Source organism: Lemur catta, chromosome 3 (assembly GCF_020740605.2).
Source record: "Lemur catta isolate mLemCat1 chromosome 3, mLemCat1.pri, whole genome shotgun sequence".
NCBI lineage: Eukaryota > Metazoa > Chordata > Mammalia > Primates > Lemuridae > Lemur > Lemur catta.
Window position 1 is genome coordinate 97,318,914 of NC_059130.1, and position 14,548 is coordinate 97,333,461.

The window sequence follows — 14,548 nt, forward strand, 5'->3', positions numbered from 1 at the left end:
ACTCCTTGGCTCAACGGATCCTCCTGCCTCAAGTTTTCCCAGTAGCTGGGATTATAGGTGGGCACCATTACGCCTGGCTAATTTTCCATTTTTAGTAGAGATGGGGGTTTCACTCTTGCTCCGGCAGGTCTTGAACTCCTGACCTTAAGTGATCCTCCCACCTCAGCCTCCCAGAGTGCTAGGATTACAGGCATGAGCCACCGTGTCCAGCCCATATGGTATCTTTTAACAAGCTTCAATGTGACTGGTTATATTCATTCTTGTTATCTCTCCAGGAAGACAACTCATGTTTAGACCCCTGACCCAAAACTCACAATTGTTTTCCTCTCCACCCTCTTCTCCCTCCACTTAGCTCCCTCTCCTCCCACAGAATTCGGTGTCCTTCCCTACCTCTACCCTTGGCATTGGAATGCTCACCACCACCCTACCCCCAGACCTTCACAAGATTCATTTTCAACCTTTCAGCCATAAGGCCTACCCTACCTAAAGTGGTCTCTCCCGGTTACTTCTTTCTAAGTGCATATGACAATCTATAATTAACCTTTTTACTTATTTTTACTAGTTTAATGTATTTCCCACTAGGATGTCCCATGAGGGTTCTCTCCTCCCCACTGTTTCTACACTACCTTTTCCATCATTACCAAAATTGCACTGGAAATAGTGACAATTTCTACCGCCCCCAGTCAACTGTAAGCTCATCAAGGGTACGTGCTATGTCTTATTCATGTTTCCTCAGCACTTGGTAAAGTCTATGGAGTCCGTAAAAATTTGTACAATAAATGAGTGTGCTAAATAAAAATGAACACTATTACTAAGGAAGCAGAGAACAACTGCACCTTAACATGTAATAGTGTAGAGAAATGCTGCAGGTTGTACACACAAAAACTGGAGTGACACAATGTATGGAAAAGATTTACAAGGACAAAATTTCATTCAAAGAGATGAGGTGATTCTGGTTCAGAAGAGAGGGAGAAGAAAAGCAATCAAACAAGTCAACTTTTGATTCTCCTCTGGATTAACAGAACAAATAGGCCCCCAAAATTATAATTTGTGTAACGCTGCAGTTTATTCAGCACATTAGACTACTCATTAAGAGTCCAAGTACCAACATACTACAATTATTTTGCGTTCTCTAAGGTACACTAGATGAGGAGCTGAGGAGTGGCTCTGAAACCTGACAGAACAAACATCGGAAGTAGAAATAATAATAGCAGCAAATATTTACGCTTGTAAAAGACTTGAAAACATCAAGAAAAATCTCGGAATGATCACGGAGACTAAATTATACACACCCATAAATATGTAATCTTAGGTTTGGGCCCACTATCGCACAGAAATTATCATACAACTGCCAAAAGAGGCCACACTCTACATCTCTCTCCCCATCCTCTTCTACTCAAAGATCTAGCCTCATTCTTGGTAGCACAATCCTCAAAGGCACACAGAAGCAAAACAACAGCTTAAATGTCAAAAAACTAACAACAACAAAAAAGCAAAAACCAAATCAAAAACCAACCGGCTCCGCAATCCCTAATCAGAAAGCCCTCCACGCTTTTCAAAGCCAACTGTCATACCTTTTATGGGCCCAGAAGATGTTGATTCCAAAGACAAATCTCTGGGCCCAATACACCTCTCCGGATTATTCAGAAAAACCCGGGTTTTCCAGTTTGAAGATCTGTACTCTACTCAAAAAAGGATCTCCTGGCAAGAACGAGCAATCAATCCCTCAGGGGGCAGTGGCGCCCCAACCACCAGGCCGGGACACAGGCAACGACTACAGGGCACGGCCCTTTCCTCCGGGCTCTCAGTATGGCCCAGAACAACCTGCCCCCGCGGTAGCCAAAACTGGGCAGAGCAGAGGGGGGCCAGCGGTTGAGCTTCCAAGCTGGGCCTTCCCGACCCGGGGGCGCGGCAAGTCACGGAGGTGGCGCCTTTCAGTCCGCCCCTGGCTGCTGCAACAGATCCGGGGCTTCTTCCCCTGGCCTCCCTGCTCCGCCGCCTTAAGCCAGCCAGTCAGCCCCTCACCTGGCAGAAGCTCCGGCAGTAGTTCAAAGATGAGACCTCCGACACCTCCTGCTCCCTCAGCTCTGTCTCCAGCTGCCATAGACACGGTCGTAGTCCCGGGGCTCCCGGCGTCGGAGATGTGGGGCGATGACCCCGAGCCATGGACTCAGTCTCGGCTCCGTCTCCGGCTCCAGCTACCGCCGGAGCCTCAGCCCCGGCCCCGGCGACTGTGGCGGCGTCTCCCTTTCCGTCCGCCATCTTCCCACGGCCCAGCAGCGCGTAGGCAACCAAGCCACGTGACTCAGCCCTGGCCCCGCCCCCGGTCGCCCGCGCGTAGTGACGCACTCCCTGGCGGCGCGGGCGCCGGGCTGATTTCGTCACTCCTCCTCAAACTGTCTCCGCAACAGCCGCTCTGGCAACAGCCTAGCAACAACTGGCCAGAGGTTGTTGCCCACCTTGGTCCTTCCAGACCCTTTGTAGTCATGGGGTCACGGAGCTGGAAGTGCCCATAGATCAATCTAGATATGAGGGGGGTGACATTTGATCTGCGATCTGAAGAACGAAAGGTGGGTAGCACTGAGAGGAGCACAGAGAAAAGCATCCCCTGTGGAAGGAAAATATTAATACGAAGCAAAGGTTGTGAGGCCAAAATTATGAGTACCTCTAATGAAACTTGGTTTATGATGGAAACAGCGTTACAAGTCAGTGGGAGAAAGGATGCACTCTTCAATAAATGACACTGAGACATTTTTTTTCCAAAGGGGGAAAAAATAACATTAGATTTCTACCACAAACTACATCCAAAAATAAAGCCCAGATAGATTAAAGACCTCAAAACATTTTTCAGAAAATATAAAATAGCTGCATGAGATCAAAATAGGGAAGAATTTCTTAAATAAGACCCAAAGAAGCACAAATCAGAGGAAAATATTGTTAGATTTGACTGCATTAAAATGTATTACTTCTGTATTAATAGAAGTTTAAAAAGATGGTACACAAGGACAAGCCAAAGACTAGGTGATATTCACTATAAGTATAACCATGTTTAGATTAGTATCTAAAACAGTTTCCAAAATGAAAAGGAAAAAGGCAAACAATCCAATAGAAAAATAGATAATGGATATAAACAGGTAGTAAGTACAAGTAAAACAACAATGAGGTGTAATTTCATATACATTAGATTGGCAGAAATTTTAAATTAGGGCCATGTATTAGTATTCAAGAAAAATAGAACTTATATACAGCTGGTGGAAGGATAAATTGGTACATCACTTAGGAGATGAATTTGTAATATTGAATAAAATTTAAGATGCACATGTCCATGACTCAGTAGTTTCTAATAATAATGGCAATGTTCATGGAGATTTAATACCTACCAGGCACTTTTCTAAGTTCTTTGCATATGTTAACTCATTGACTTCTACTAACAATATCATGAAAAGTTACTATTATTACCCTTATTTTGCAATTTAGAAAACTAGGGCACAAAGAAGTTAAGTAACTTGCCTAAAGTGACACAACTAGTAAGTGATAGTGCCTGGGATTCCATCCCAGGTAGTCTGATTCCAGCATCTGACTTCTCAACTACTATGTTGTTGGAGGCTGGGCACAGTGGCTCACGCCTGTAATCCTAGCACTCTGGAAGGCCAAGGCAGGAGGATTGCTTGAGCTTAGGAGTTGAAGACCAGCCTGAGCAAGAGCAAGACCCCATCTCTACTAAAAATACCAAAAAATTTTAGCTAGGTTTGGTGGTTCATGCCCGTAGTCCCAGTTACTCGGGAGGCTGAGGCAGGAGAATTGCTTGAGCCCAGGAGTTTGAGGTTGCTGTGAGCTATGATCACGCCACAGCACTCTAGCCTGGGTGGCAGAGTGAGACTCTGTCTCAAAAATAAACAAACAAACAAACATATGTATATGAGAAACAGCCTAAATGTTCAACAGTAGGAAATGGATAAACAAATTATGGTATATTCACATACTGAAATGTTATACAGCCAGCAAACAAATGAATCAAAACTGCATATATCGACATAATAGATGCCAAAAAGCATTTGGATATATGATTGTAGAGCTTCAGAGAGGGCAGGGATGAAGATGTAGGGCCATCTGTAGTTACATCCCTATTAGACAAAAAGAAAAAAAAGACTCCCTTGACTCCACCATATCCTCCTCTAGTTTCCCTTCCCCTTCTTTTCTCCCTTTTGTAGAAAAACTTTCCTAAGTTTTTAGCATAAAGCATGATAGAAAACAATTTGGAAAGGATCTATAATGTATTATTGCATACTATAAATTTTTTAAAACATAGAAAACAGAAGTTCAAGTAATAAAAATATTAAAACAAGGGACATCATAGAAATGACATATATCACCTTTAGAATGGCAGTTCCCCTGTGGAAAGAGGGAGGAAAGGAAGTGTAAGAAGCATTTGCTGTGTGTATAATGTTTTGTTTATTTTTTAGTCAGAAGCAAATATTCATTCTATTGATCAATTACACCAGATGAATTGTCCATCTGTTATGTGGTAGGCACTTTCCCAGATCATAGAGATTCAGAGGAGAACACATAGTTTATATTTTAATCGACAAATGTAGCTAAGTATTAATGTATTAGATCTGGGTGGTAGACATATGATTGTCTGTAATATTATTATTCTCCTACTTTTTTATATCTTTGCAATACAAATAATTAGGTTTAAGTCAGCGTGTGTGGAGGATGGTGCAAGAAATGGAAAGCGGTGAAGATGAGATTGGAGAAGGAGAAAAAGGCCAGGTGGGAACCTTGAAGCTCAAGGTAAGCAGTGGAAATTTAAAGTATACCAGGTAACAATTGGAAAGCTTTAATTGGAGGTGTAGCATCATCTGATTTACACTCTTGCTGCTGTATGCAGAATAGGTGGTGGGAGGCAAGAATGAGAGTAGGGAAGCTTTTGCTGTATCCAGTTGATAAAAGTGAACAGGTTAAGGATGCATTTTGGAAGTGAAACCAACAGACTAATGTGTTGTTTGTGAAGAAAGGGAAGAATCTGGAGTGGCTACATGGTTTTTGGTTTGAATGGTTGGCGATGAGGCTTCCTGAGAAAATGAAAACCTAGAAAAGAACAATTTGGGGAATGAGGGAGAACCAAAAGTTCTGTTTGGGACTGGTTAAGTTTGATTTTCCTATGAGACATCCCAATGGAGATGCCAGAAGATACTTGGATATGTGATTGTGGAGCTTCAAAGAGGGCAGGGCTGAAGATGTAGGGCCATCAGTAGTTACATCCCTATTATTAGACAAAAAGAAAAAAAAAAACTCCCCTGACTTTACCACATCCTCCTCTAGCTTCCCTCCCACTGCTTTGCTCCCTTTTGTAGAAAAACTTTTCTAAAGAGCTAGCCAGATCTGTATTTTCCACTTACCTTCCTCTCATTTTCTCTTGAACACTTTTCAGTCAGGCTTTCATCCCCACCACTCATTGAAACTGTTCATTTTAACATCACCAGTGACTTCTACTTTTCTTGTTTCCTAAGGTGAATTCTCAGTCCTTGTTTAGTCGATCTTTCAGCAGTGTTTGGTGTTGTTGATCATTCTCCAACATCTGATTTCACTTGGTTTCCAAGTCTCCACTCTCTCCTGGTGTTTTCTTACTGATTTCTTTTCTTATTCTCCCTTCTTTTTCTGATTTCTAAATGTCCCAGGCACAGTCCTTCATCCTTCAACCCATTTTCTATCTACATTCACTGCTACTTACCCAGTCCTAATACTATTTATAAAGTTATGACCATTAATACCACCCTTAACCCAGGCAAAATGGTCTCACTTTCTCTTTCCCTCCTTCCCTCCCCTCTCTCTCCTTTCTTTCTCACACACACACACACACACACACACACACACACACACACACACACACACACACTATATTAAAGAACACATAAGCACCCCTATCATTTGAGATCCAGTACTTAGCACAAGTGCAACCCTAAATATTTGCTTTCTTAACTACAACTCTTCAGGCTCTAGGGAACCTCTTTATCACATCTCTTGCTCTGTGTACTCACAACTGAAAGGCACCAAAACAATTGAATGCAAGACAGATATTTATACACCCATTTTAACAGCATGATTATTCATAATAGCCGAAAGGCGAAAACAACTCAAATGTCCATATATGAATGAATGGATAAACAAAATGTAGTCTAGAGATGCAACAGAATATTATTCAGCCTTAAAAAGGAAGGCAATTCTGACACATGCTACAACATGAATGAATCTTGAAGACATTATGCTAAGTGAATAAGCCAATCAGGAAGAGACAAATATTACATGATTCCACTTAAAAGAGGTACTTAGAGTACTCAAATTAATAGAGTCAGAAAATATACTGGTGGTGTCCAGGGACTGGGGTTGGGGAGGCATGAGGAGTTATTGTTTAGTGGGTATATAGAGTTTAAGTTTGGGAAAATGAAAAAGTTCTGGGGTTGGAGAATGGTAATGATTGCACAACAGTATAAATGTACTTAATGCCACTGAACTGTACACTTAAGAATGGTTAAAATAGTAATCTTTCCTTTATGCATATTTTACCACAATTTTTTTAAAAATGAAAGGTAATTGCCTTCTAATGCCTTGAAGGTTTTGGGTTGTGCCACTTAGGAGAAATAGGCACTGTTTTTGAAGTGCCATCCGAGAGAATTTGAATAGCAGAAGCATTTAGGTAAGAGAAAACACAAATTAACTTGTCATGTCCTTCATCTCAGATAGCACAAATGCAATTTTCTTGTGTAACAATGTATCGTTTCCAGGTAGTCCAAATGTTCCTTTTATTAATTTCCTCTCTTCATGTTTCAGCAATGGTTTGGAAACAGCTGATAAATTAGCACAGCGTTTACAACAATTTCCCATGGTGGCTGAAGAAGATTTTGCGATATTAACCAATTCTTATTACCCTTAAATTATATACATATACACACACACACACACGTATGTATGTATATGTGTGTATATATATCACACATGCTGTGTATCTGTCTAGATGTAAGATGAGAGTGAGACTGAACATTTACACTTAGAATAGATGGACAATGAATACTAGCATTGAGTATAACTTTATTTGTATAAGATATTTAATAAGACTGAATTAAGTATTTTTAAATTAAATTTAAATTTTTAGTATTATTTACATAATATTGATCTAAAATTGTGAAAGAAAATGAATAGTCTGTCTATTTGGGGCTTCCAAAAGTTGTTAGGCCCTGAGGAAGGTTGACTTTGGAGACTGAGTCATGGATCATGACCTCTTAATTATTGACTGTTTGTTATAGATTAACTTCTTTTCTCGTTTTCTTATACCAGGCTCAGACCAGATGGCCCCTGAGATAAAAGACACCTTGACTATTACATCCTTAATGTGGAATGTTAAATATAACCTTCCCAATAAAGAAACACTGTGTATAACCAATCAAATTGCCACAACTATGCATTAATCTTATATGGAAAATGTTTAAATCCTGTTAAGTTTGCCCACATGCTGCCTATATAAACAACCCTCAAACCTCTCCACTTTGGAGCAGTGACCCATCTTTTTGGAGTTTGTGTCCTCCCAGGTGACAATCCTCAAACTTTGTGCTTGAATAAACTCAATATGTAATCATATTGTCTGAATCTAGTTATTAAGATTGACATTTTGGCAACCACAAAGGGACCTGAAGTGGACCTCCGGTGATACCTGTCACTTCACTGGCAGCAGGAGCCTTGGTGCAAGCATGAACAACTTTCATTTATCTGCCCATGTAGGAGTTAACAGGGATCTCTGGTAAGGCCCCCCTCAGGTTCGAATCCTCCCAGCTTGCTTGAGGATTTAGATTTTATTCGAGCTATACATTTCTAACTCAACGGAGTTGGAATTAAAGCTCTGCTGCAAGGTAGGTGTTTCATTTTTTATTCTCCAGAGATTCTGCTAATGGCAGATTTGTGACTTATTTTTCTCTGAGGTTAAGATTTTTGTCTTGAATTACTCCTTAGAGTTTTTACAACCTTTTCTCCTGTTCAAAATTTTGATAAGGAAAAAAACAGTTCTCTCTGAAAAGAGGAAGTGAATCTTTGTGACTTAAGAGAAAAAGTTATAATCTTTAAAATTGGTCAAATTCTGAAGCTCAGTTTAATTGACAAATCCAGACTTTCTTTTTGAGTGATCAAAATTATAAAAGACTCTTTTTGAGAATGAAATAATCCCAAAGATAAGAGATACTACACTGTTCCTCTTGGCTGAAAGACATTTTAGTGGACTAAGGTCTAGTGGGAGTGTTGGAGTTAACTGGTCATAAGTAAGGATCTGATAGGGAATTCCTTGAGAAGAACATAAAGGGAACCTCACTTAATCCATTTGGCATACATAAAGGATTGATCACCTAGTGCCTTAAGCAACCAAGTTTCTTGGGATCACTGAGACACATAAGAGGGAAGAATTGACTCAAATCAAGAGTGACACCTTGATCAATCATTCCCACAAGCAGCACACCTGATCCAAAACACTTTGCCCTAAGTCTTTTGATTATTCAGGAAAGAAAGCACTAAATTATGGACAACCATGTGTCTGAAACCAAACCTTCCTCTTTAAGAAGGAATTCACCATTAGAAACTCCAGTTGGATTTATATTTAACACCTATGGTCCCTTTTCATGTAAATATTTAGAAAATTCATACATAACTCAATGACCCCAACTTACAATGGCCAAGATGGGGTGCCTTTGAAATGCCTATACTAGTTTACTTGCGTACTCAATTAGAAAAATCCAGCTCTAAAATAAAACAGAACAATTGGGAAAGTTATTTTCAATGGTATTTGGAAGCTTGCAAAAGTGGTTCTGATAAAGTCGTTTCCTTACAGAAAAAAAACAAAAGATTGCCTAAAACGATTTTGGAATTTAAAAAGGCTGCTAAAATTTCTCCTTCTCCTTAGCTCCTCCTCTTTATTCTTTATTCTGAACTACTTTGTCCAGATATACCTTCTGTTCCTCTTCCCCCTCTGCTTTTTCTGTTCTAGCTCCATTTCACAAACAGCTGGTGTCCGGTAGAAGAGAACCTGCCTTGGTTTATCACCTATGGTCAAAAGTAGAACTTAAAGGCATAATTAAAGAATTTCCTGACCCTCACCAGGACCCTGTTGGTTTTGCCAGAGAGTTTGAATTGAATATTTGAGCTTATGATCCTGGTTTTTCTGATTTATATCAACTAGTTTACGTGTTAGTATCAAGACTAAAGCTAAAGATTGAATAGCTAAGGTGAATTGACGAACTCTTTGAAAGTCTTTCATAAATTTTAATAGGCTGATCATGGATATGTCCACTATGCTGCTAAAACTTTACTTGATACTATCCTTTAGTCTTTCAAAAAATAGTTGACTGGAATAAAATATAGTAATGTCAACAAAATCCAGATGAGTCAGTGATGTCATATTTTGAGAAATTTGAAAAAATCTGTAAATATTCAGAATTATCTGAAGATAGTCACGCTAATCATCAAAATAATACACTCCTCAATTCCAATTTCATAAATTGGTTAGATAAGGAATTATTGGCACTAATAGTAAAAAGACAATGTCCTAGTTGGACAGCTTTTTAAACTCACAATTTGGTCAGTCTTGCCAATCATTTACCTCATACCTTAACTAAAGAAGAAAGAAAGAGAAACTGTGTGTGGTGGCTTACGCCTGCAATCCCAGCTACTCAGGAAGCTGAAGTAGGAAAATTGCTTGAGGCCAGGAGTTTGAGACCAGCCTGGGCAACACAGTGAGACCCCATCTCTAAAAAGAAAATGAAAAGAATTAGCTGGGTGTGGTGGTGTGCACCTGTAGTCCCAGCTACTTGGAAAGCTGAGGTGGGAGGATTGCTTGAGCCCAGGAGTTTGAGGCTGCAGTGAGCTATGATCACACCATTGCACTCCAGCCTGCGTGAGAGAATGAGACCTCATCTCTATTTTGGGGGGGGGGGGGCGGAGAGAGAGAAAGAGAGAGGGAGAGAGAGAACGACCAAACCAAACCGTAGGGCTAATAAGGTTATGATTTTACAGTTAAAACAACTATCTATCCAATCTTCCCTTATAAACCCCAAAATAGATCTAACTTTCCACTTTGCAATTACTACAAGAAACTTGGTCACTTTAAAACGGATTGTAGAAAACTAAAATGGAAGAAAAAGCAACAGACAAAGAAAAAGGAAAAAGAATAGGGATACTCCGAGAAACTTAAAGGTACATTTCCTTTCCTCCTTACTAACTCTCTGGGAAAAATAGAAATTATTTTAAATGGAGAACACACACGAGCTCTTGCTGATACAGCTATGTTATCTGTAATAAATCCCACTTTATTACAAGGTCTTATTCCTCAGAGTAAATAAACAATTCAAATGGTAGGTGTCACTGGTACTCCTGTATCAGCACATAAATCTCAGCCTGTGGCTTTTCAACTAGATCTCCTACAAGGGATTCATGTTTTCCTCTTGGTTCCATCAACTCCCACCCATCTGATGGAGAGACTTTTTAGAATTATACAATACCCACATTTCCTTTTCCCAAAAGGGAGAAATGTTTTTAGAATTAAAAGAAAATTTAGGCCGGGCGCAGTGGCTCACGCCTGTAATCCTAACCCTCTGGGAGGCCGAGGCGGGTGGATCGCTCAAGGTCAGGAGTTCAAGACCAGCCTGAGCGAGACCCCGTCTCTACTAAAAATAGAAATTATCTGGACAACTAAAAATATATATAGAAAAAATTAGTTGTGCATGGTGGCGCATGCCTGTAGTCCCAGCTACTCGGGAGGCTGAGGCAGTAGGATCGCTTAAGCCCAGGAGTTTGAGGTTGCTGTGAGCTAGGCTGACGCCACGGCACTCACTCTAGCCCGGGCAACAGAGCGAGACTCTGTCTCAAAAAAAAAAAAAAAGAAAAGAAAATTTAAAAACATTGGATACAGAAAATTTTGAACTTGACCCTTCTAATTTATAAATTGCCTTTCATGTTGCCTGAGAGGATACTGAATTAGTAAGTAATGAAGAATTACAGGAACTGCTAAAAGCAGTACCTGATCAATTATGGTCAAAGTCTTCTACTGATATTGAAAAAATTACCTCTGCTGCCCCAATTAAAATTCAAATAGACCCATCAAAGCCTCTTATGGAACTTAAGCAATACCCTCTAAGGTCTGAGGCTTTGGAGGGAATAAGACCTATAATTTTAGATTATATAAAAAGAGGCTTGATTATTCCCTATTAAGTCCATGTAACACTCCAGTTCTCCCCATTAAAAAGCCAAAAAATCGAGAATGGGAATTTATACAAAGTCTAAGAGAAATCAATAATATAGCCATTCCTCGACATCCAGTAGTGCCAAACCCCCATATGTTGTTGGCTGCCCTCCCACATGAAGGTGAATTCTTTATGGTGACAGATTTATATAGTGCTTTCTTTAGCATTCCTGTTTCTAAAGACAGTCATTTCCTCTTTATCTGCACTTGGGAAGACAAACAATATACATTGATGGTTATACCTCAGGGATATACTGAGAGTCCAACTTATTTCTCACAAGTATTGAAACTTTTAAAAAATCCACTTTAATGTAATAAATACATGGATGATTTACTTCTCTTTCAGAAGATAAGCAAACCTCTATAAGATGGGATTCACTTGTTACAATGATTAGCTTTAAAGAGATGCAAGGTCTTGATGGAAATACTTCAGTTTTGTGAAAAACAAGTAAATATTTAAGTCACCTAGTATCAAAGAAAGGCCTTTTCATTGATCCAGATAGGAAAAAAGGAGATTGGCCTTTCCTACCCCCCAAACTAAGAAATAACTAAGAAGATTTCTGAGGCTGGTAGGATATTGCAGAAATTGGGTCCCAAAATTTTCTTTAAAAACTCAGCCTTTAAAACAAGACAAGCCAGACCCTCTGGAATGGACAGAGGAAAATCAATTGACATTAGAATCAATTAAAAGGGATTTTGTAGATGCCCTTTAATAGATGCCTTAGGACATCAAAACTGTAATATTCTGTTTACATTGTTTGTACACAAAAATCAAGGAAAAAATTACTTGTATGAAAAAATATAATGTATTAATTATATTAATATATGTACTTTGTAATTTGTCTAAACATCCCTGGCCCATCAATAAAACACCCAGACATGCATGATAATAATTAAATTCAGTCATCTTTGATATTTTCAAACATTCAGTCATAAAAATTACAGCTTTACAATGTTTTAAAATTTTTATTGTTGTAAATGTGTTTTTATCAAGGAGAAATATATTGTTATCTTGGTATTCTTCTCAATATTTAGACATATTGTATGTGAGCTTCCAGTTATGCTCTTGCTCCCAGACCCTACAAATAATAAGAGTGAGCCTGTTTAACTATCACCAATGCCCTGTGGTTCAGACTCTTGCCTGCTAACTATCTCCTGGTGATATATAGCAGGCATATCACACAAAACATGTCCAAACTGTTCCTCTCCTGGGAGAGCACACCTCTATTCATTCAATTGCTTAAGCAAAAGACTTTGGAGTTGTATGCAACTCTATTCTTTCTCATACTCCATATCCAATCCAAGCTCTTGATTGAAAGTATATTCCCAGCCCGGGCACGGTGGCTCATGCCTGTAATCCTGGCACTCTGGGAGGCCGAGGCAGGTGGATTGTTTGAGCTCAGGAGTTCGAGACCAGCCTGAGCAAGAGCAAGACCCTGTCTCTACTAAAAGTAGAAAGAAATTATATGGACAGGTAAAAATATATATAGAAAAATTAGCTGGACATGGTGGCACATGCTTGTAGTCCCAGCTACTCAGGAGACTGAGGCAGGAGGATCACTTGAGCCCAGGAGTTTGAGGTTGCTGTGAGCTAGGCTGATGCCACGGCACTCTAGCCCGGGCAAAAGAGTGAGACTCTGTCTCAAAAAAAAAAAAAAAAGGAAAAGAAAAGAAAGTATATTCCCAAAGCCGACCCTTTCTCACTTCCTGCACCTCTACCACCCTAGTTCCCTTCACAAATACCTCCCATCTAAACTTAAGGGATAATCTTTTTGGTGGACTAGCTATGTTTATTCTGACCCTCCTGAAGTCAATTGTCCACACAATAGCCACATTAGTCCTTTGAAAACATAATTCAGATTGCTTCACTTTCCCCTGCTCAGAACATCACAGTGACTTCCCATCTCTCCAGGAATAGGATGAGAAAATCTTGACCAGAGCCCACAAAGTCCTACCTATTTTGGCCCCTGCCACCTTTCTAAACTTCCTTCTCAGCATTTCATCTCACTCCCTGGGCTCCAGCCACATTGGCCTTGCCATTCTCAAACAAGACAAGCAAGCCCCATGACTTTGCACCTACTGTTCCCTCTGCCTGGGGAACTCTTCCTTTTTTCATTCCATTCAGGTTCAAGTGTCACCTCAGACAGGCATTTACTGATGACCCTGTCTAAAAGAGCCTTCTCTGTCCCCTTGCTCTCCTTTCATTTTTGTCATGGCCTTACATGATCACTTCTTTGTGTATCTCCCCTCGATAGAAGTCAAGTTCTTTGGAAGTAGGGTAACTTGCATTATTCACTCCTATAGCCCTAGTGTCTGGTACCATAGTTCCTGGCATATTATGGGCACTCAATATTTGCTAAACAAAAGAAGAAATTTTAAAAGCTTATGGTATTCAAATGTGACTGGATTAGATCAACTGGGGAAAGTGTACATCAGGGGTCCACAAACTCGCATTCCTGCATGCCTTTGTCAGGTAACCTAAATGAGTGAAGCAGGCTGGGTATAAGGTGTTCAGAAGGAGCGAACTGATTAAGAAAATGACCCAGGTAGCAGGTACTCAGCTCCAGAAAATTATCTTCCCATGTCTTCTAATTCTCCAAGAGAAATTGGAAATGCAGATTTAGGGGTTTTTCCTTTTCTTTTTCTTTTCTTTTCTTTTTTTTTTTTTTAACACAGTTCCCTATTTTTAGAACTGTAGGGCAAATAATGCCCACCTGTGAGTTCAGTATGGTTGAGGAGCCAACAGTTTGCAACTTCAGAACGGAAAAAAGAAAGAGAGTCCAGGATCACTCCAACATTGAGATTTCAGAGGAGTAGGATCCAGCCAGCAAAGAATGATGAGAAGATTCCACCAAAGAGGTAGAGGGAAAACCAGAAAAGTGTGGTATTCCTCAGGACACAAAAAGAAAGTGGCAGGAAGAAGAAAATGATCAGTTATGTAGACTGCTGACAAGAGTTTGGGTAAGAGGAGGATACAGAAGTGATCACTTGATACGACATCATGGGTATTATTGGTAACCTCAACTAGAGAAATATCTGTGGATTTTTCATATAGAATCTTGATTGGAGAAGATTGAACGATTAATGTGAAGGAATGAAGTAAAAAGGGGGGCAGTTAACCCCTTTGAGAAGTTTTTTGTGAAAGAAGAGAATTAAATTGTGCCATAAGGGGATATGAGATATTGGAAGGAATTTTTAAAGATAGGATTTTTGACACTATACACACACGCTCACACATACCACAACGAACACACACACACACACACACAAAAT

General features: G+C 39.8%; 1 protein-coding gene and 1 long non-coding RNA gene across 2 annotated transcripts in view; one reads left to right on the plus strand and one right to left on the minus strand.

Annotated features, from left to right (window-relative positions):
- Positions 1 to 2,287, minus strand: part of RLF (RLF zinc finger) — a 68,308-nt gene extending 66,021 nt beyond the window's left edge. Inside the window, exon 1 of the mRNA XM_045548145.1 lies at positions 2,026 to 2,287. Coding sequence (XP_045404101.1) covers positions 2,026 to 2,262 — 237 coding nt within the window. The 5' untranslated portion in view covers positions 2,263 to 2,287. The remainder of the gene's footprint in view (positions 1 to 2,025) is intronic.
- A 98-nt stretch (positions 2,288 to 2,385) lies between these two features.
- Positions 2,386 to 7,602, plus strand: LOC123635702. The gene is made up of 3 exons (XR_006734190.1): positions 2,386 to 2,570; positions 4,694 to 4,794; positions 7,336 to 7,602. It is a non-coding gene; the product is annotated as an uncharacterized LOC123635702 (long non-coding RNA).
- Positions 7,603 to 14,548: the final 6,946 nt, after the last annotated feature.